The following is a 23679-nucleotide window of genomic DNA, read 5'->3' as shown; positions in this document are numbered from 1 at the left end:
TTTGGTATTCAAATAAAATATTAATCCTTGGGTCATGTTATTAGGTTCCAGATTATTTGAAAATTGGTACATTACAGGTAAAATCCAATTATATTTCTCAATCTAGTATATTGAGCAATTTTATTTGGCTGGGATTGTCTTATATAAAAATATTACCTCCCAAAAGTATTTTATAAGACTTGAAACCACAAGATTCATTAATCTGTGATTTAATTCATCTCATTATTCAGTACTTGTGCAGTTTAATCAAGACATTAAAAAATGGAATTATTGAAAAAAGTTTAAATTGTACGCATCCGTTATGGAATGAACTTCTCTGAAAAAAAAATTTCACTTAATTTCATTAAGTAGGTTTTCTTTATACTTTTACAAAATATTTTTTCTATATCTATGCATACCTTAACATCGCGCAGATATCCCCCCTAAAAAAAAACAAACAAATTAACCCTGAAACATAACATTATTATTTACGATTAGCATTGTTTATTTCAAAGTAGCAGCTAGTACCCATGTGAATGCAAAAAGAAATTTAAAAAATTAGCCTGCAGTAGATATAGAAAAAATATTTTGTAAAAGTATAAAGATGGAAACGGCCCATTCTAAGCTAAAGTTTATAAAAAAAAAACCCAAAAAACCATCATTATCATTTTCTTAAACAGATTTGAAAAGGGGAAAAGGAAAACAATGCTATGCATAAATGTTATGTATTTTGTTTCAGGGATTGTTTTTTTTTTGTAGGGATGTAATTAACTCTGAGTGTATAAGTATGTGAATGTATGATTATGGGCTGTTAATATTTTTGTATTTGGTTTAATATTCGTAAAATTATTTTTTCGTGTAGAGAGAGAGCGGACGTATTTGTAAAGGTCAGATGCGTTTGCTTTTGTAAAAATGTATGTAATCTGGATTAATGGATTATTCAGCATTCAGCCAATGAGAAATGCCAGAATTTTAGGAGGGAGAAATAATTACTTTTGAATTTGGAAGTGGAAACATAATTGTATGTCTATGTCTCCAGTTATGAAGGGGACAAGACAATATAGTCTTCCTGGTCCTGACTGGGGCAGTGGGAGGACTTTAGATTTAGAGGGAAAAGTAGGAACTACTTCATCTATAGAGATTGTGATGATGTTGCTCCCAGGATGTAAAGTAGGATTTTATTTTAACAACTAAATGTATGTAAAATGTTGTTCTAAAGTTACATAAGATAGTTGCTGATAATCTAGACGTAATATGTTGTTGTAAACCTATAGTACTTTGGTCCAGAGGGGAATTTTTGCAATCATTTTATTATATGATAGATAAATTACTTAACTTTGATGTGATTTATTTGCATACTTTATAGAACTTTGCTACATACTTGAAAACAAAATTTCGCCATTTATTACGATCTTGGTTCAATTTTTCAGCTAATAGAAGTGACATGCAAGATCAACACTTAACTGATTGTCGTTTTTTTTTAATCTTTTTTGAATGAAATATTCTTGATACGATTTATTTACATGTCTGGATTGCAATCAGTTAGGTTTTAAGAACCCCAGAAAATAAGCAAAATTAAAGATACGACCAGTTGACATTCAATACACAGAGTATTTGTAAACAAATAGATAATAAAGCCAAGTTGTTATTTTTGATATGGGGCAAGATTTATCTTTTTGAGGGGGTCCTTGAAACCTAATTGATCCATTCAATGTATATTCACTTAAAATGCAATTGCATAGATACCTATACAATCTCATTTTAAGTATTACACATATTATCGTTATATATTTCTTTTTATGCTTGTTTCCCTCAGATATTACCGATATTGCTGTTTATGAAAATGAACTTTACGTCTTCTCCCAAGAAGCCGAACTTAAGAAACTGACCCTCATGCCAATCGAGGTGTGCGCTTCCTGGCTACATTCCAGACAAAATACAAAACTTGCTGAGGACATCCTCAATCATTTTGTGATCTCAATTCCCCCATCCGTGCAATCTTCACTTGAGTCACCCTTACCCAGCTTCCAAGATGCCCTCAGTCAACTTGACGGAAGCTATCAACTTCCAAAAATCGTACCAAAAGATATGGCAGTGACAACAAGACTTGCCACCCTTCCAGCGGAGAATGGTGGCAATGCGACTCTTTCGCAGTGTATGGTTGAAAAATCATGGCATTCTTCGGATAAATCCAATCCGGTATTTCCATCTTTGGACCGTTCTCCCGGGGCATCACAAAAGAATAGCAGCAACAATCTTCAGATTGACCGTCTTTCGCTATTCTTGAAAAGTCCCGACCAGAATGGTGTTCAACCATACATTGAGGACCACAAATCGCCATCAGAATTCTTCGAAAGTTCCATTCAGCAGATCCTTATCGAGCATGATGAGTCTGACGCCAACCCTGTCCTGACATCCCCTGAGAATTCCGAAGAACCCTTGGACCAATTATTTGATCAAGAAGTCCTCCACCGTTCTGCTGCTGCATTTTCTTTGCAGCAAAGTTTCTTTTCCGACTTAAATTTCTCGAGTGGACGATCAACACTTAAACCTGTGGCCATTCCACGGCCGCGACCATCAAATCCATCCCCTTACAACACCACCCTCATTTCACCATCTGTATATGCCATGCTTAATTATACCAATGTGACTCAGTTTGAGGCCTCGGATCAAATCACGGAAACTGAAGAAGGATCTCCTAATTTAGGTGAGTTTTGTGAATACTTTTATTTAACCTCAAATAAGATATATTTCTACTTGAACGTAAGGGGGCTACGATTTGGGATCATGTTTACAACGGACTGTAGGAAGCCTGGCAGCAAGATGTCTGTTCACATGACATTTAAACTTCTGCAGATTAGTATAGTCAGGGAAGCAGGAAACGGAGAGAATTCTAAAGTCTAATGGAAGAGTGTTAGAGTAGAAAGCTTTCTGGCATCTAGGGAGCTTAACAGTGAAGGAGTGCGATTTTGCTGCTGGTCGGGTTAGTTGGAGATATGTATGTTTAAGGAGCACAAGTGTTATAAGTTCATCAGAGTACATTCCATTAAAGTACTTGTAAAACAGGCACAAAGATGCGACATTGCAATGATGAGACAGGGGTACCTATTAGGAACTATTTTATATTTGACTAGCATGGTTACTCAGCATTGCTCGGAGACATAGCCAATGAAAAAGAAGAGTTAAAAAATTGTGTGCAAAATCTTTCTTTTTAAACTGCTCTCTAGCTCTCTCTATCTGTCCACGCCCTCTCTCTTCCCTTGTCTCCCTCTCTATTTCCTTTCCCTGTCTCTCCCTCTCTCTTCGTTTTTCTTCCTTCTTTCTTCTCTTTTTCTTTCTCTCTTCCCTTTTCCTCTTTCTCTCTTCCCTTTTCCTCTTTCTTTCTTCCCTTTTCCTCTTTCTCTCTTCCCTTTTTCCTCTCTCTTCCCTTTTCCTCTTTCTCTTTTCTCTTTCCTCCTCTCTCTCTTTCTCCCTCTCCCTCTGTCTTCCTTTTTATGTCCCTTTCCCTCTTTCTTTCCTTCCTCTATTTCTCCGTTCCTCTTGCTCTCTCCTATCACCCCTTTCTATAGCAACTAAAAATAATTATTAACCAATTATTACATAACAAGACTAATAAATGCTCTAAATTGTGACTATCATGACTAATACTGTTTTTCCTAACCACCAAAACAGTGAATATTTTCTCATCATCATAATAGTGTTTCACTCCATCTTGAGTCCATCAGCGGGCAGTGTCCGAGACATACCACAGGTCTGCATTAGAGCATGGCTCGCTTAAAGGACAGTCTTTGAGGATCTGTGCGGTAGTCTCTCTCTCTCTCTTTTTCCTTTCCCTGTCTTCCTTTCTCAAGGTAAGTGTAACAAAAAGAATAAAAATTTTGTGGGTGCATCTTGTGTAGTTTTTGACTTTTAACTGGACACACAGGCATTTTTTTTTATATATATAATAGATTATACTAAATGTGAGTTAATTTATGTTTGTTTCCTTAAGATCTTTTCCCATATACTTCCATAACATAAAATATATATTAAAATAGCTTAGTCCTGGAATTGTGTTCTTAAAAAATTTCTGTGTTAACTATTCTAATTAGCTTTAACTAAGAATTCCTACAGCACTATCAACCAAGCTCCAATCTCTGTCCCATCGCCTCGATGTTGCATCTCTGTACTTGTTTTAAAAGTATTTTAATGGAATGTGCTCTGATGAACTTATAACTCTTGTGCCCCCTTGGCATAAATACCCTCAACTAACTTAAGGAGCAGCAAAATCCCACCCCTTCACTGTTGAGGTCCCTAGATGCCAGAAAGCTTTTTTACTCTAACACTTTCTTCCCTCGGACTACAAGACTTTGGAATTCCCTCTCTGTTTCCTGCTTCCCTGACTGTACTAACCTGCAAGAGTTTAAATGTTATGTGAACAAACATCTCGCTGCTCAACTCCTCACAGTCTCCTGCTAGAGCTGATTCCAAATAGTAGTACCTTACGCCCAAGTGGCGATATGCCTTATTTAGGATCAAAAAGAGTAAAAAATAAAAGAAAAAAACTTTCTCTCTTACATCTATATTTCTACCTCCCTTGATGTTGATTCAACCGCTCTCTAATATTTTTTAATGTTTCTGTAAGTGTTTTAAAATAGTGACTCCCTTTTTTCAGTGTCACCATGTACGACGTAATTTGCATATGTGTATCTGTACATACCATAAACGTATGTGTAAATTAGATGATAAAATAAATCTCTTTGCTTCTATAACATAATGTTGAAAAATAATAATACCTCCATGTAATAATAATCTATAAGATATATGGGGCAGTTTTCTGTGTATATGTATGTATGTATGTCTGGCTTCCATTGTAAAACTCATGTTCTTCAAAGCAGGGATCAAAAACGATAAAATCCACTATAAAACAACCAAACCAAACACTACAAACTAGCGACTGAAGATATAAAAAGCTTGAAGAATAAAATCTTTCTACAAAATAACTGGATGCAACATGAATACTATTTCCAAAATAACTGGATTCGACATTAAATAACCCAAAAAGGGTTGATATGCCTTAAAACAACACAACCAAACCTGTCGGAGCCAGGTGCGTCCAAGGATGGAGTGCTGTTGCCACATCTGGGCTGGAGCTGCTGGAAGGGACTTGTCTTGCCTTGATAGTTCAAAATAGACTTCGTAGCCTCGTAGGAGATGTCCTTTTCTCTTCCATGCAGCCTCTATCTCACAGAAGAGTTGTTGCGAGTTTGTCTCTGATGTATCGTTATTTTCATGGAAATTGTTCGACTGAGCTTCAGTCTATGGTCCCCCCTCGCCAGACTTTCACAAGAAACACTCGTCTAGCTGAAAACACTATCAAAAATTCCTCTCACTCTTTATCTGTGCCTAAACCTAAACGTAGATTCCATGAACAAAGCTTCTTTCTTAGAACTGCACGCCTGTGGAATTGTCTTCCGTTTTCCTGCTTTCCGGCTGACTACAATATGGTTGTCTTCAAGTCTAACGTAAACAAGTTCTTGATGAGCCGCTCCATATAAGTTAACAAATTTACCGAATTTCCATTACTAATGATTACTATATTGTCCAATTTCTACTGTACACTCTTTAACCCTTATCCTCGAGTGGCCTCTTGGCCTTGATAATGTGGTGGTTCCTGTGTAAAAAAAAAAAAAAAAAAAAAAAAAAAACTAAACTCTGCAAAAATATTTGAAGATATAAAGAACTTGAAGCATAAAAACTGTTTCCTAAATAACTGGATTCGGCATTAAATAACCCGAAAAGGGTTGATATGCCGTAAAACAAAACAACCAAACCAAACTAAACTCATTAAATAACCTAAAATGGTTAAAAGTGTAACAAAATAAGAAAAAAAAAGAAGATAAATTAAAAAATATAAAAAAAACAAAAAAATATTTTTATTCAAGCTGAAGACAAAACAAAAAGATTTAGTGACAAGGAGGTGATGAGGATGACTTTTTTCACTAAAAATCAACAACAAAAACGCTAATAATAAATTTGGTCAAGTTTCTTAGCATTTGTCAATTTTGTAAGTTTCCAGTGAAACTTGGAATTTTATGATGTAAGTACAGAAATTTCCTTGGGTACCTCTTCCTAAAAAGTAGCAATTAAAAGATAACCTCAACAAGATTAATAATCTAATAATCAAAAGAGACTGTCATAATTAAATTTATATTCAATATTTTATGATAAAGAAAAACAATAATTGCCCATCTATAAATATAAAAGCGAAAATGTGTGTATGTATGTATGTTCGCTTTTTGTGTATCGTCCGCAAAAGGATTTTTTTTGGCGGCTTCTTGAGGCCGTCGTTCATTTTTAAAACTTTTTATATCGCGTCGAAATCATAATATCTACGAGTTACGAACAGGCGTCGCCCGTCTATTTAATTTGCCTGTCTTTGAAACGTTAAATATTCGACATTTTGGGATCACCGCATATTGCTTTCGTTTTTCAGTATAAAAAAAGTGAAATTTGATTCGAATCACTCGCCCACGGCCAGTGGTCTCAAGAAAGCAATGTAACGTTTGGTCAATGTCGGCTTACCGTCGTCATATCAGACGGTTGCTTTCATTTGGAGACGAGACACTCCCCTAATAAACGGGGGAGCTGTTTTTCCCCAAAGTTAGGTAAAAACAAACAAACCGGGTTATTGACCTCATTAAAAACAGTCCCACACAAAATGTTAACTGCTGAATAGGTCGTCATCGTCACGCTCGCACAAAATGTTAACGCTATGACTTCCGTGCAGGCACCTGTCAATTCTCTTCTTAAATAAATTCAAACATCTTTCAGTTACTCATTCTGGCTGGCTGAGCGGTTAACGTATCATGTTTTTTTTCACATTTTATTTTCCAACTTCGCCTCAGGGCTTCAGGTTCGATCCTACCAACTTATCAAAACTTTTTTTGTTACCCCCCCCCCGGTTTCTTTTTGGTTTAAGAGCACACACACCTCGAAACACCTGGGCAACGCCGGGTACCCCCGCTAGTCTATACTATATACAAAGAAGGCAAAATGTGTGTGCACTTTTTGTGTATGTCTGGTAAAGGCTTTTTTTGGGGGGGGGGCGTGCTCGGTCGGGTCATTCCTTCTTAAAACTTTTTATATATTAAATCATAATATTTACAAGTTACGAATGGAGGTCGCATCTATCTTTAATTTGCCAGACTTTTACGCTCTATTTTCGAGATTTTTTTAACTGCTGCGTCTTCGTTTCGCTTTCCAGTATAAAAAAGCGAAACTGAATCCACACCATCAGTTCCCTGGCATTTGTGGCAGGGACGTCCACAACGCAAATTGGCTTTGATCAATGTGGCAAAAACCGTCCTATTAAACAATTTGGACACCTGCATTTTTTATCTTAGGTAAAAAAACAGCCAAAGTTGGGGAATGGAAAACTGCCTCGCAGCAAAAATTTAACTGCCGAATACGTTTGACCTCATTATCATTAAATTCGCGTACCTGTCAACTTTAAAAGCCTTAAATTAAAACAGTTTTCAGTTCCTCTCCCCTCGTGGCCGAGATGTCATGTTTTTTCCCCCTTTCTTTTCCACTTTCGCGTCAACGTTTTGGGTTCGATCCTACCAAAACTTTTTTTTTTCTTTTACATTTCCAAACACCAAAAACATTAATTCCTTCATCCTCAACTCGGCCATTTTTTACAAGGAAGGGGGTCGCTTTTTTCATTGACTTTTTTGCAAGTCATCATTGCCTTTGACCATCCTTAATTGCAACGCTTGCGCGATGGACGCATCAGCTAAGACGTTGGGACTTTTGAACCTTCGTTTCCTCCTTCGCATTACAAGTTCAAGCCTGTCTGCTCAACCAACACACTTACACATACCTCCACACATCCGGGCAACGCCGGGTATCCAGGCTAGTCATATTTAAAAAGTGAAATAAAAATAAATTATTAGTAATATTGTATGTATCTTGTAAAATATATAAAAAGAGTAAATAGTAAGAAATATTTAAATGAAGAAATAAACAATAATATATAAAAAAACATACATATAAAAATCAAAACAAACATGTAGAAATAAATAAAATGGATATGTAAAAAGGAAAAAAAAATATAAAAAAAAGAGAATGAAAGAAAAAAAAAACACCCTAAAAGGAATAAAATAAAAAACAAATATATAAATAGAAGAAAAAACAAAAACAAAAGTCAAACAGTTATCTATAAATATAAAAGCGAAAATGTATGTTTGTATGTGTGTTCGCTTTTTCTGTATGTCTACAAAAGGCTTTTTTCAGAGAAGCAGTCAGTCGCCTAACAACTTTTTAAAACTTTTTATATCACATATAAATCGTAATATCTCAGAGTTTAACAACGAAGCTCGCCTGTCTATTTAATTTGCTCAACTTTGGGAAGATAAATATTCAACATTTGTCGCTCGCCGCATGTGGGTTGGTCTTTTTCCTATAACATCTTGGGAAGCGTTCCCGCCGTAAATGAAATACTATCCCACAGTCAAACTTGACCTCATTAAGTCATTAAAACGAGCACCTGCCAAATCCAAGTAATTAAATAAATTCAAACGTGTTTCCGTTAGCATCTCGCGGTGGGGCAATGGTTAACGTCGCACGTTTTTTTGTTTTTTTTCACACTTTAATTTACAACTTTGCCTCAACGGTTCGGGTTCGATCCTCATACTTACCTACCAAAACATTTTTTTTAACCCCCCCCCATCCCCGGAGTTTCCACACACACCTCCAAACACCCGGGCAACGCCGGGTACCCCTCGCTAGTACTTAAATAAAAAAGAAATAGAAAAAAAACAGAAATCAAATAAAAAGTTGGAATAAAGAAAGGAATAATACCATAATTTCTTTTTGCTGCCATCTAAATGATTTTTATTTTATTTTTAAATGCATTCAGGGAAAAAAATATGCAATACTAGTTAGGGAGGGGGGGGATGGGCTTTGCCCGGTTGTAAAATACACTTAAATATGATATTTTAATTTGTCTAGATTTTGTATATATTATTATAGAGTTGTAATTTCAAAAGTAAAAAAAAAAGTATTTAGGGGGCCATCAGCTAGAATCGAAAGCAAAATTGTAGCATTCAAAGCTGGTGACGTTACCACTGTACCAATGTGACATGCATATGAACCGATTAAAAATAAACTAAAATGAATGTACAAAATGTATAACGATTTTTTAAATTTTGACCTTTTTTTGACCCCTTGGAAACTATTTTAACCGGCTAAAGACCCCAAAAATAATCTATATATATCTATAAAAGTGAACGTGTCTGTCTGTCTGTCTGTGTACATTTCCCTACGCAATAACTCTGTCAATTTTTAGTCTATAGACTCGAAATTTGAAATACCGGGTACTGAGATTTGGGAAAATCGATGTGATGGGTGTCAGCCAGAAATTTGGCTGTTAAGGGGTCAAATTTCAACGATTTGACCTTTAAGAACTCTACCAAACTCCTCCGACAATTTTGGGTCTAGATACTTGAAATTTTAGATATAGGTTCCTTGAACCTGGATCTAACTTAATAAAGTGATTTGAGCCCGAAACTATAAATTTTAAGGGGTCATAATAGGGGTCAAAGTTTTAAAAAATTAACCATTTTTATTTTGTTTTTTTGCTTTTTTTGCACAGCATACACCTCCAAACACCCGAGCAACGCCGGGCACCCCTGCTAGTAGTCTATAAAAAATTCAATCATTTAAAGCCCGTAGTGCCGCTCTGTGATTTTTAGTTTCGGAGGAGATAGTTTGAAAATATGGAGACAGACAGACAAGCATAGTGCCTTTTATATTTTAGATTAGATTAGCAATTTTATGACAACCAAAAATGAAGAAAAAGTCTGTCTTTTTAAAAATTACAAAACCAATAAAAAATAGTAAACAAAACTGTCCCCACCATTCTTTTGGCTACATTTTACCTACTTCCAGAGTGCCCCATTTTGGGGAGGTGAACCCCCACCCCCACTAACTATTAAAAATGACTGCTTTCATGGGGAAGCAAATAAATACATACAATCTAAACTTTAGCAGAAAAGTCATCCATTTTCGTATCGCTTCATTCTTTTTGCCGTTTATAATTTCTTCGTTCAGATGCTGTTCCGTTGAAAGAACAAACTTCTCCAACCAAAAAAGTATTCAAAAAGAAAAAACCCACCATTGTAAAACTTGGATCGCCAGACACTTCCATAACGAAAGAGAGTCGACCGAAAGAACGGAAGCCACGCAAGCGAGCCTCCACTGTCGATAATGCCACCGAGGAGGACAAATCTGCTGACAGACCCCAAAGGAGAGCAACAGTTTCATTTATGGAAGCTTCTGGAGACTCATCGGAACCACAAGATTCTTCCGGTAGGCTCTCTCTCTTGCTCTCTCTCTCTCTTTTACTCTCTCTCTCTCTTTTACTCTCTCTCTCTTACTCTCTCTTTTTTCTCTCTTTTACTCTCTCTTTTTTCTCTCTTTTACTCTCTCTCTTTTTTTCTCTGTCTCTCTCTCTCTTTTTTTCTCTGTCTCTCTGTCTCTCTCTTTTTTCTCTCTCTTTTTTCTCTCTCTCTCTCTTTTTTTCTCTCTCTCTCTTTTTTTTCTCTCTCTCTTTTTTTCTCTCTCTCTCTTTTTTCTCTCTCTCTCTCTCTTTTACTCTCTTTATTTATTTATTTAATTATAATTATTATTGTAAGTTTTATTAAAAACTTCTGTAAATATATTAAAAACGTACTCCGACAGGTACCCATTTATTTAAATATCTTTTATCTAAATATGTTCGTTTTGTTACTTACTTAAAAAAAATGTTTTGTAAATATATATTTTTCTTCTAAATCTTTAAAAGTTTTGTAAATATATATTTAAAAAATCTTGCTCGCGAATATTCGACCATGTCTGCTATTTAACGTATTGACAAACAACCAACGTCATGTGTTTGTGCCAAGAACTTTGCAGCTAATTCTACCCTATGCGACAATGACCATCAACTCCCTGAATTTCCTCCTATAACAGACAACATACAAATATCTGTGCGTGAGGTCGCCAAGCTAATCAAGAACCTTGATTCCAGTAAAGCAACTGGTCCTGACGGCATTCCAGTTATAGTGCTGAAAAAGCTCCAACCAGAACTTGACCCCATACTTACAAAACTGTTTAAGCGTTGCCTTAAGGAGAAGTGCTTTCCAACACTCTGGAAAACCTCATCAGTATGTCCTGTATTTAAGAATTCAGGTGAAAAGTCATCTCCCTCTCAGTACAGACCAAGAAGTCTCCTGTGTGTCATGAGTAAGTTGTTGGAATCCATATTAAATAAAGAAGTAGTTAACCACCTCAACAGAAACAACCTTCTTAGTGACATGCAATATGGTTTCCGCTCTGCAAGATCTACAGCAGATGTGCTAACGGTTATATCACATAGGATTAGTGAATCTCTTGACAAAGGTTTCCTTTTCAGGGCAATTGCTCTTGACATATCAAAGGCCTTCGATAAGGTATGGCATAAGGGCCTACTTCACAAGATTTCCAGCTACGGTATTACTGGAAATGTTTTCTCAATCATTAAATCATTTCTCTCTGATAGGCTCATAAGAGTAGTGGTTGATGGGCAGAAATCAGAGGTCCACAGTATTAATGCTGGAGTCCCCCAGGGGTCCATCCTGGGCCCAACTCTCTTCCTGATTTACATCAGTGATCTACCAAAGCACATACTTAAATCATTCGTTGACATCTATGCTGATGACACGACCATCTATGGCAACACATCAAAGGCCGTAAATGACAAAGTTTTTTCTAATTCTCTCTCCTCTGATCTTGAGCATATGGTACAATGGGGGAAGAAGTGGCTGGTAACTTTTAATTCATCCAAAACCAAGCTTCTATCTTTACATCATCAACGCTCTGATCCCCATTTGGCATCAATTGAAATGGATGGCTCTCGTCTTGGAAAGGCTCCGTGTTTTGACAAGCTTCTGGGTTTGATCTTTACTCCTGATCTGAAATGGAACACGTACATCAAATCTGTTGCCAGGGACGCTGGGAAAATGGTGGGATCCTTCTACCGCTCCAGAAGATATCTCACTACTGATGCAATTTTCTATCTATATTAAAGGCAAGTACGTCCAAGGATGGAGTACTGCTGCCACATCTGGGCAGGAGCTGCTAAAAACAGCCTATCCTGCCTTGACAGAGTACAAAATAGACTTCGTGGCTTAGTGGGGGATGCCGTTTTCTCTTCCCTGCAACCTCTCTCCCACCCTTATCCCTGAGTGGCCTTCGGGCCTTGATAACTGGTGACCCCCCCCCCATGTAAAAAAAAAATGTCAAGGTCAAATCACCGGTGTTACTTGAAATATGCACTGGCTGTCACCAGTCGTTGTCTTTTGGTACAGGGTATCTATTCTTTACTTGGTCCCTATTTGTTTTCAACCCGTGTTCAGTACTTCTGTGGGGGTGGGGGTCATATTGTGGATTTTTGGAAATTCATATTTTAATTTGATTTAATATATCTTAGTAGGAAATAAAGAAAGGAAATTTAATTTAATACATCACACAACAACTTTACAATAATAGTTAAAACAAGTCAATTGAACTTAAGTAGGATTATAAGCAAAGCCATTTGTTCTGTTAGTGAGAGAAATATTAAGGATGTGGGGAGTTGGGGTTCATTGTCCTAATTAGGAATTGAGATGAAGCACAGGGAGTCTCAAGTGAGCCCTTCGTATTGTGACTGCACCTGGCTAATAAATAAAGGTTAAGTATGAGAGTTGGGTGATAGGCAGAGCCTACCTATTCCTTAGGTGGTATAGGTTTGTAAACTGGGAAATTCCTCAATGTCTCAAGCACTAGGAAGGTTGTCGACTATGACCCAGGAGGCTCACCTTCCCTAGTATTACGGCACAATGCTATGGAATAAGAGCCTTCATTTTCCCAGTTGGGTAACCTGGTAAGATCTACGGATCAATCACACTAAGAGGGAGTAGCCATGCGCTGGGGTTCCAGACCAGGTTTATTAACGTCCTCGTATGGTTGGTAAGATAATATGCTAGCATACTTAAATAAAGTTCTGTTGTCTTCGATCAAGACAGATTAGAATTCAGATATTAAGTATCAAAAGTTCTTTTAGGTGCTAAAGTTTAAAAAATTAAAAATCCATCTTACAATACGATATTGTAATTATTTATCAGCGTATGGAATGCACTCATTAATTTGTATTTGATGAAATAGTTTGAAAACTGTTAAGTAACAATAAAAATGCAGTAATAATGCATTATTAAGATACAAGGAAGTAGTTAAGTATTGAGTTAGGACGATTTAGGAGGATATATAATGCAGGAAAGATATAGGCAGAGGTTTTTTCTGGGGGTGGGGAGCGCTGTTTTTCTTGGGTGACATATTTTAATTTGTTGACATTTGACATCAAAAGAAAAAAAATAAATAAAAACAGAAAAACCTGTTCTAAAAACACCTTTGTAAAAAAAAAAAAACACATTTAAAAAGTGAATTGAACTTCAGTATAGAGCTCATGAAGATTGTGCCTCAGGATTGTATGATTTTCATAAAGTACATCTCATTGGTCGCAGCTATTTGTTAATGTCCAGTATTGTAGGTTTTTACTTCCAACACTTAGAGCAACAAGGCTCATCAATTGCATGCGAAGTCGAGGACGGTTTGGCTCAGAACACACAAAAAACATTACGACTTTCACTCCGTTGATTTGTGGCTCCATGCCTGACATGTCTTTGCTTGCCATAAGTAGAGACATAGTTTTTTTGTTTTTTTTACATAGGCATAAGCACTTATCAAGGCCCAGAGACCACTTGAGGATAAGAGTTAAGAGTGTACAGTAGTCAATTGAACAATATAGTAATTGTTTGTAATGGAAATTTGGTAAATTTGTTAACTTAAGTGGAACGGCTCAAGAACTTGTTTACGTTGGACTTGAAGACAACCATATTGTAGTCAGCTGGAAAGCAGGAAAACGGAAGACAATTTCACAGGTGTGCAGTTCTAAGAAAGAAGCTTTGTTCATGGAATCTACATTTAGGTTTAGGCACAGGTAAAGAGTGGCAGGAATTTTTGATAGTGTTTTCAGCTAGACGAGTGTTTCTTGTGAAAGTTTGGTGAGGGGGGACCATAGATTGAAGCTCAGTCAAAAACTTTCCATGAAAATAACAATACATCAGAGAAATAATAATGATTAAGCAGAGGCAAACTTGCAACATCTCTTCTGTGAGATAGAGGTTGCAAGGAAGAGAAAAGGACATCTATGAGGCTACAAAGTCAATTTTGAACTCTATCAAGGCAGGACAAGTCCTTTCTAGCAGGTCTTGCCCAGATGTGGCAACAGTACTTCATCCTTGGACATATCTGGCTCTTATATAGATAGAGAATTGCATCAGCAGTGAGATATCTACTGGATCGATAGAAGGATCCCACTATTTTTCCAGCGGCCTTGGCAACAGATTTGATGTACGTGTTCCATTTAAGATCAGGAGTAAAGTTCAAGCCCAGAAGTTTGTCAAAACTTGAGGCCTCCTCAAGATGAGAACGTTGATGATGTAAAGATAGAAGCTTGGTTTTAGATGCATTAAAAGTAGCCAGCCACTCCTTTCTCCATTGGACCATGTGCTCAAGATCAGAAGAGAGAGAACTTGGTTGTTTACGGTCTTAGATGTGCTACCATAGATGGTAATGTCATCAGCATAAATGTCTTAGATGGCCAGAGAATGATGAATCCTGTTGTTAACTTCTGAATTTTCATCAGAGCTCTGTCAGCAGCGTTGCAGCCCAAATGCTGCTTGATGCCATCAGTGCCCCTGCCAAGAACCAAAGTTCCAGATGGAATAAACCCCCTACCATGATGAGAGAGAGTGGTATTTTACAGGCAGGGGTACTACCAGTTTAATATTATTAAACTTGGTTAGTTTCCAGGAGAGATGGATAAATATACAAGATTATAGATTACTAGCAGGCCGACTGACCTTGCCCATTCATAAAATATGCATAAGTATTACATTTTAATTTATACAGAAACTGAGGTATGTGCATGTAAATATTATGTTTCTTGTAAGTAAACAAAAACTTAAGCTGAGATTAAAACCCAAACTTAAAGACGTTGAGTCAAGTATGATAACCATTACACATGCTTGATACAACATATACAAAGGTTGTCTGATTTTTTTTAGTGTCTCGTCCGCCATGCTCATTCCTTTTTATTTATTTATTTATTTATTTTTTACAGGAGATTTAAAGTCCACGGCGCCACAAAGTACAGATACTTCACCTGCGTCTGAGGAGAGCTATAATCTTGAGAGTTCAAACTGTGAGTCTGATCAACAAAGGTATGGTAGTCTTGATCAAACTTTGAGCCAAGACACTGACTCCAGCTCAAGCAAATATAATGGTTCACCTGCGAAGCAGAGAAGATCAAAACTTTCTCACAATGACAGCGCTGAGTCAGCCGAACATGGTACGAGAGGTTCGGTAGTATCTTTAGATTTCCATTTAGAACCTCTTTCTGATGGATATGGTTCTTTGAAAACAGTATCCGCAAGTGTCCAAGACAGTTCTATGGCGTCGATTGCTGGAGAAGGTCAAGGAATGGAAGCAGATAATTCGCTTACAGCAGCGAAACTCAATTTGATCTCAATCAAAGACAGGTAAAGTAAAAATCTTGACAAAATAATTTTCAATATGTTGTCTCTATAAGACCGACATTTATGTGTTTCTGAAATTTGAAGTGTTGTGAGGATCTTAAGTGTTTTCATAAATGAGAGGTGGTGTAGTATATAGACTGAGAAAAAAGTTGTTCTTACGACCAATGAACTATTTCTTTCGGTAAAAACATTTAGTCTTTTTCACTCTGGTATTTATTTATTTTTATTTTTTTTTTTAAAGAAATTTGTATCAAATTCCTATACATTTTGTAACCTTTATAAATATTTGAAGTTTTTATTGTTGCTATTTACTCGTCTCGTCTGCCCAAAAGGACAAGTTAGTCAAATGCTCAGTTTTTAATGTGTAAAGGAAAATTCTAGATGGTAACTGTTGTGTTCTCCAGTATAATATTGTTTTTTTGCTGGTTATACGAATTAGTAAGAACACCTCGTATGAGCATGAAACTATTTATTAACAATATAAAAATAACTTTATGAGAACAATGTGTTTTTAATGTCGCTCCTGTCTTCCAAGGGAGACAACTTATTCTTTGAGAGTTATTTCCCTTTATTTCCTCTTTAAGAAAAACGCTACGATTGAGGTAACTTGAGCCAATAAACAGCTTCTGAACATAAAGTAATGTCTATGAAGATGTGATATTGAGAAAAAGATACAAAACTACAGAAGATGAGGTAAAAATGTTATATTATCTACCTTGTCCTTCCTTTTTATTTATTTATGGCACCAGAAGTTCCTTAGTTTTTAGATTTCCATTTCGAATCTCTTTCTGATGGATGTGGTTCTTTGAAAACAGTATCTGCAAGTGTCCAAGAACAGTTCTATTGCATCGATTGCTGGAGAAGTTCAAGGAACAGAAGTAGACAATTCGCTTACAGCAACTTAATTCAATCTCAAAGATAAGTGAAATAAAAATCTTGACAATTTTCGATAGGTTGTTTCTATATACAGAAGGTCTCATAGCAGACAACATTTATGAAACTCTGAAATTTGAAGTGTTGTGAGGCCTTAAGTGTTTTCATTAGTCATGAGACACTTCCAATTTTTTTTTTTTTTTTTTTTTTTGATTTCAATATAATTACCAATTCTGTCCTAAATTTCTGATTCTTTTAAAAACTTTAAATATTTAGGTATAGAATTGTTTTTTATTTTTTTTATTTTTGGACTACTGTAAAAACCATGTAATATGGATTTTCGCAAACATAAAAATACACTTATGGAGATCGATCTATAGATATTAGTTCTATTGGGAGTTTAAAATCAATAAATGCTTAACATTTTATCATTAGTACTAACAATGCAAAATTAAGTTTTAAAAAAAAAAAACCCAAAAAACAAAAAAACAATTACTTTTTAAAATAGGCACAATTTTTCAAATTTTGATACCAATTCCAATACCCCAAATGTTCCGATTTTTTTTCTGATACCAATTAATCTTCCCAACACTAATTTAATGAAAACAAATATTGCATTTAAAATTGAAGCCAGCAACTAGTTTTCAAAATATTACATACTTTTCCACGTTTTTCATGCCGCAATGTAAAGTGTCGGCCATATTTGTTTATGCAGCGCACAGAAACGGGGATGGAAAGATGTAATGTAATTACAAGATAATGTGGAACAAATCTTTTTTTTATTATTATAAATAACCGGAAAAAAGGAAAATAATCTATAATATAAATCTTACCGGTCTGTTTAAATCTATCTATGTCTGTATGTTTGTATGTCTGTCTAAAACTTTTGACGGAGGTGACGGATTTTCACGAGATCAGTATCGTTTTGAAGCTCGAACCTTCAAACGAAAAATATCGAAAAATTGACTAAAAACATTAATTCCTTCACCTTCAACTGGGCAGTTTTCTACAAGGAGGCGTCGCTTTTTTCATCCCTCTTTTTGATTGACTAGCCTTAATTTAAACCTTCACCACTTCCGGTTTGACAATGTATGCAACAGCAAAGATGTCACATTTTTTTTTTTTCATGTTCTTTTCCTCCTTTGTGGTGCGGGTTCAAACCTGCTTGCCTGCCGACTACCACTTTTTTTTTCCTCCTGCTCAACACACACCTCCAAACACCCAGGCAACACCAGGCACCCAGGCTAAAAAATAAATAAAATAAAACGTTCATTTTTTTTTTTGTATGCGCAAAGACAGTTTAGTGTTATTCCTGGGACAAATTTTATTTAATCTTGGCAGATACTAACACTTCTGTTTTTATATCGTTTTTTTTTTTCTCTTTCTGCTATTTTTCAGCTTGTCAAGTAAAACAAAATCTTTTATTAAAAGTTTCTCAAAATCAAACATTTTGTCCCGTGGTGATCAGCTTGTCAATCGACTAAAGGGGCAGCTTCCAGACGTCAGTGATGGGAAGGTAAGTTTTAAAATATGACTTTTTTTTTTTTTAACAAAATGGAGGCTGGAGGACTGGTAATCTCTGCCCCACCATCAACCTGATGGGAAATAAATGTAGGCTCTTTCCGGTTAAGTATATTCGGGGTTTATTTCCCTTGAACTAAGTTATCTATATATATATATATATATAAACTAGCGGGGTGGGGGGTTACCCGGCGTTGCTCGGGTGTTTGGAGGTGCGTGTAGTTTTGGGTAAATCAAAATTCCGGAGGGAGGGGGGGGGGTAAAATAATAAAAAAAAAGTTTTGGTAGGGTAAGTATGAGGATCGAACCCGAACCCTTGAAGCAAAGTTGGAAATTAAAGTAAAACCAAAAAACGTGCGACGTTAATGACTGGGCCACCGCGACATACAATGGAAACACATCTGAATTTATTTATTTATGCATTGAAAACAGAATTGACACATAATAAAAGTTAACTCTGTTGCTTCTATTTGACCTCATTAATGAGGTCAAATAGAAGTCATGCAGTTGACTTTTGCTGCGGGGCAGCGTTAGGGTTTGTTTACTCAATTCCCCAAGATGTTGGGGAGGGGGAAACCAGCTCCCTATTGTCCAGATTGAATAGCAATTGTCTGATATATGGAGTTTGGCCCCACATTGATCAAAGCTGATTGCTTCCGGACATTTCCCGATGCGATGCCGAGAAGACACCGTTTGAATTTAGTTTCACTTTATTTATACTAAAAAGCAGGACAAACAGGCGACAAAGCGAAATAGCGCGAATCTAATAAAAGTCAACGTAAATAAATCTAGAGGTGACCCGCATTCCCAAATCCTAGATATTATTATCTAGGGCGTATATAAATAGTTCTAAGCGATCGTAACCCCCCCCCCCGACCGTGTGCGAAAAAAGCCTTTGCGAGACATACATGAAATGGTCACACACATTTTGCCTTTTCTATAAATACTAGTGAGGGGTACCCGGAATTGCCCGGGTGTTTGGAGGTGTGTGTGGTTTTGGGTAAATCAAAACTCCAGGGGGGGGGTTAAAATAAAAAAAAATGTTTTGATAGGTAAGTATGAGGATCGAACCCGAACCCTTGAGGCAAAGTTGTAAATTAAAGTGTGAAAAAAAAAACGTGCGACCTTAACCATTGCGCCACCGCGACATACTGACAGAAACACGTTTGAATTTATTTAATTACTTAAATTGGCAAGTGCACGTTTTAATGACTTAATGAGGTCAACTTTTGACTGCGGAGTAGCATTTCATTTAGTGCGGGAATGCTTTTTTTTTTCCCCCCAAGACGTTGGGGGGTAGGGGGAAACAGCTCCACTTGTTGAAATTGAATAGCAATTGTCTTCTGATATAAGGAAATAATATTTCCACATTGATCAAAGCTGATTGCTTTCGGACATTTCCGGCGATCGAGCCCGGAAAAATAACGCAAGAATTAGTGTCGCTTTTATTATAGGAAAAGGCCTAACCCACATGCGGCGAGCGAAAACTGTTGAATATTTATCTTCCCGAAGTCGAGCAAATTAAATAGACAGGCGAGCTCCGTTGTTAACTCTGAGATATTACGATTTACATGTGATATAAAAAGTTTTAAACAGTTGTTAGGTGACCGACCGCTTCTCTGAAAAAAGCCTTTTGTAGACATACAGAAAAAGCGAACACACATACATACATTTTCACTTTTATATTTATAGATAAAAGACCAAAAATTGATAAAGTAGTTTGGTAGTTCAGCATACACATACAAGGTCATATATATATATATTTATAGATGACCTTATATGCATAAACGATAATGATGAATTCGAAAAAAATAAACATCTCATATATCCAAACGAACTAAAATTAAATTGTGAACATAGAGGACAACAGGCTACATTTCTGGATTTAGATATAAAAATTGAGGATGGAATTTTTCTTTATAAAATATTTGATAAAAGAAACGCTTTCCCCTTTAAAATAGTACGTATGCCCCATAAGGATAGCACCTGCCCCGTTTTTGTGTTTTATGGAACCATTATGTCAGAGTTTTTGAGAATAGCTCGCGTTACTCTAAAATTAACAGATTTTATACCACCAGTTTCTAGCTTAGTAATAAGGATGATAAAACAAGGTGGAGATAAAAATAAAATATTTAAACAGTTAAATAAAGCATTTGTTCGTTATCCTGATGCTTTTGAATCGTTTAAGATAAACCAGATTATATTGATAAAGGAAATCCAAAACTATATTAGCAATGTATAAATGTATTTATAATTACATATAATAAATTTATATAGTTTAAAAAAAAAAAAAAAAAAAAAAAAAAAAAAAATGTATATATGTAAAAAATAAAATATTTTTAACCTTTATATATCTAATTTTAAATAAATAAGAATGTAAATATACAAACTACTAACTATAGTGGGGGTGATAAGTAGTTAAATGGATTAATCCAAATCTTATAAATACAAGACTGATAAATTAAAAAATTAAAAAATGTATCCATTTTAAATGTGGAAATTGATGAATCGCACAGGTAAGAAATTCATTTTTATACTATGAAAAGGTTAGTAATTACAATTAAGAATAGGAAATTGGGAAAAAAAAGTTTTTGTAACTTGTCTTCTTCCTAAGATTAAGGGTGGTGGTGTTTGATCAACACTGCTGGGGAGCCATGATGTAATACACTGTTTTGTTTTTAAATCCCCGAAACAGTGTTTCATGGTAAACAACTGATGATCCCTTAAAAAATATAAAAATTGGTATTATAGTAAATTTGAGAGTTGATGCAGTGATTGCAGGCGATTAAATGACTTACTGACTAGATGTTTTTTTTATGAATGGTAAAAAATAATTTTTTGTGTGGTTTCAAATGTTAAAAACTTCAAAGACTATATATAGGTGTGTGTGTGTATGTGCATATATATATATATATATATATATATATATATATATATACAGGGTGACCCCCAAAAAACGAGCCTAATTAGGCCCCGTTTCTTAGTGTTTTGTCCGAGTGAAATAAAACTTTGGTCATAACTAGTTTATTATATTCAAAACATCACATCAAAACACAAGGGTCTTTGGCCTTTTTTTTCCGTTCTACAGCATATGTTCTAGATGGCCTCCATTTAGCTTTTGTTTTTTTGTGGTCACCCTAAGAACCTGTATGTTCGCCCAACCTTAACCCTCCCCCTCTCTTTTTATCGTCCCTACTTCACCCCACTTCATCTTTCCCTCATCTAAAAAGCCTCCTTCATCCAATATAAACAAGATAACTATCTTTCTATTAGACTCATACCTCAAGCAAGCCATTCCAGAGTGCTCTTCCGAATGTCATCACTTGGATTATTTTGCTATCTTTAGTATTTTGATAACTATACTATTGATTCCGAGGTCCATTGCACACTTAACTCAATGCTCAAATTCTATCACTCATGGGGATAATTACAATGAAATGGTATATCCACCCAATTTCGGATATACTTTGTCAACACCGAGAAAGCATTTGGACCAAAGCAAATAACACACAATCAACGCAACAACGAACAAGACCGGCTGATATACTTTGCAAAATATCAAAAAGGAGCAGTACGTTTTCGCTATATGGGAATATCACTTTCTCCCATGGGTCTATTTTCTGCCCACCTGGATTTGTAACCCCAAATGACATTGGACTCCTTCCAATAATGGACTACCCATTCGTACAATTTTCTCCATATAATTATCCACAACCACTCAAAAACTATTTTCAATAATTGTGCTGAAAAGCAAAATAGCATCCACTCGCAGCTGTACACTTTGCTAACTGCATTTCATTTCCTCTGATGATATGAGCCATTGTTGAAAATTCATGGATTAAGGAAATTAATATAACCCCTTCTCCTTTGTCATGCAATAAATTCTATCTGTTTTTTTTTTCAGAATTTAAAATAAAACCACTAAATTTATATATATATATATAATGATGTTAGATAGAAGAAGAGAGTAAATTCAATTCCATAAGAGGAGACTTATTGGGATAATATAAAGCTCCACAAATTTCAATGGAGCTTATATAGGAGACACTAGGAGTGGAAAATGAATTCACAAAGACTATATATTTAAAAATATAGAATGGATCGTTTATTTAAAAATATAGAATGGATCGTTTATTTAATAAGGATATGCATACATTTAGTTGAGGGATAAAGGGGACTCTTTATACCAAGGTATTTCGAAGTCTAATGCTTCTCATCAGAAGAGTAGAGAAGATGCTAGGTAACATAATGGGGATATGATGTCTAGCGAGGCAATTATCAGGAACGAAATAAATAAATAAAAATTTTGAGGTTGTTAAGGGAACGATATTGAATTCTAAGATAAAGGAGGAGCGTACTATATAAAGTGTAATGTAAAAAGGAGTATAGGGTTTCTATCATAGTTTTAAATAATGTAGTTTATGTATTTAAATTCAGGGGGGGGTATAGGGGTAGTTAGGTTGTGGTTCTATTTTATCCGTATGTAAGATGTATAGTGCCTATGCATGGGTTAAAGCGATGGTGTATATGCTAAGCAGGATTAATCAAAGTTACTTATACTATCACATAAAAGATACCCTGTCAAAAGCCTTAGATATATCTAGCTCTAGATATATCTAAGGCTTTTGACAGGGTATGGCACAAGGGCCTCCTCAGGAAAATTAAATCATACGGTATCACTGGTAGAATACTTAGCATAATTGAATCCTTCTTAGACAAGAGAAAAATCCAGGTTGTCCTCGACAGTCGAACATCTAAACAGTGTGATATAAATGCAGGAGTGCCTCAAGGGTCTATTCTTGGACCTCTATTGTTCCTGATATTTATTAATGACCTCCCCAACAAAACTGCCTCTGAGATGGTTATATATGCTGATGACACTACACTCTATAACAGGCATGACAGGAAAACAAATGAGCACGTATCTAAAGAAATGGCAAAAACACTAGAAGATGACCTCCAATCTGTAGTGGAATGGGGACATAAATGGATGGTCACATTCAATGCTGCCAAGACTAAACTGGTTTCCTTCAATAATTACAAGAAACCTTCTCTGCGACCAATAGCAATGGCCAGTGACTCCCTGTCTGAGAGTACATCTTTCAAACTGCTTGGCCTAACGTTCACAGGAAACATGAGCTGGAACAATTATATTGAAAACATTGTCAGGGCCGCTGCGAAGAAGGTAGGCTCTCTCTACTGTGCTGGAAAACTATTGACACCTGAAAGTATCCTGTACCTCTATAAGGCCACCATTCGCCCATGTATGGAGTATTGTTGTCACATTTGGGCTGGTGCATCTGCTACTAGTCTCTTGCTCCTAGACAAGGTTCAAAAAAGAGTCGCCAATCTGATAGGCCCTCAACTGGCATCTAAGCTTCAGCCTCTGTCCCATCGACGAAACGTTGCATCCCTCTGCTTGTTCTACAAGTATTTTAATGGTGAATGCTCTGACGAACTGCAGACACTTGTGCCCCCACGATGTAGACACCCTCGGCAAACCCGACAGGCAGCTAAATCCCACCCCCACACAGTAGAGATCCCTAGATGTAAAATATTTTTCTACTCCAGTAGTTTCTTCCCCAGAACCGCTAGACTCTGGAATTCCATTCCAGGTTCCTGCTTCCCTAACTGTACTGACATGCAGAAGGTCAAGTGCAATGTGAAC

At 36.0% G+C, this 23679-nt stretch overlaps 1 protein-coding gene across 1 annotated transcript in view; it reads left to right on the top strand.

Annotated features, from left to right (window-relative positions):
• The window catches only part of LOC145252802 (uncharacterized), a 203101-nt gene that overhangs the window by 83979 nt on the left and 95443 nt on the right, over positions 1 to 23679 (top strand). Inside the window, exons 12-15 of the mRNA XM_080112758.1 lie at positions 1796 to 2686; positions 10075 to 10332; positions 15203 to 15620; positions 17889 to 18006. Coding sequence (XP_079968884.1) covers positions 1796 to 2686; positions 10075 to 10332; positions 15203 to 15620; positions 17889 to 18006 — 1685 coding nt within the window. The remainder of the gene's footprint in view (positions 1 to 1795; positions 2687 to 10074; positions 10333 to 15202; positions 15621 to 17888; positions 18007 to 23679) is intronic.

Source organism: Euprymna scolopes, chromosome 29, assembly GCF_053919585.1.
Source record: "Euprymna scolopes isolate OS-2025 chromosome 29, ASM5391958v1, whole genome shotgun sequence".
Classification (NCBI taxonomy): domain Eukaryota; kingdom Metazoa; phylum Mollusca; class Cephalopoda; order Sepiida; family Sepiolidae; genus Euprymna; species Euprymna scolopes.
Note: the sequence above shows the minus strand (reverse complement) of the source record. Positions and strands in the feature narration are given on the sequence as shown.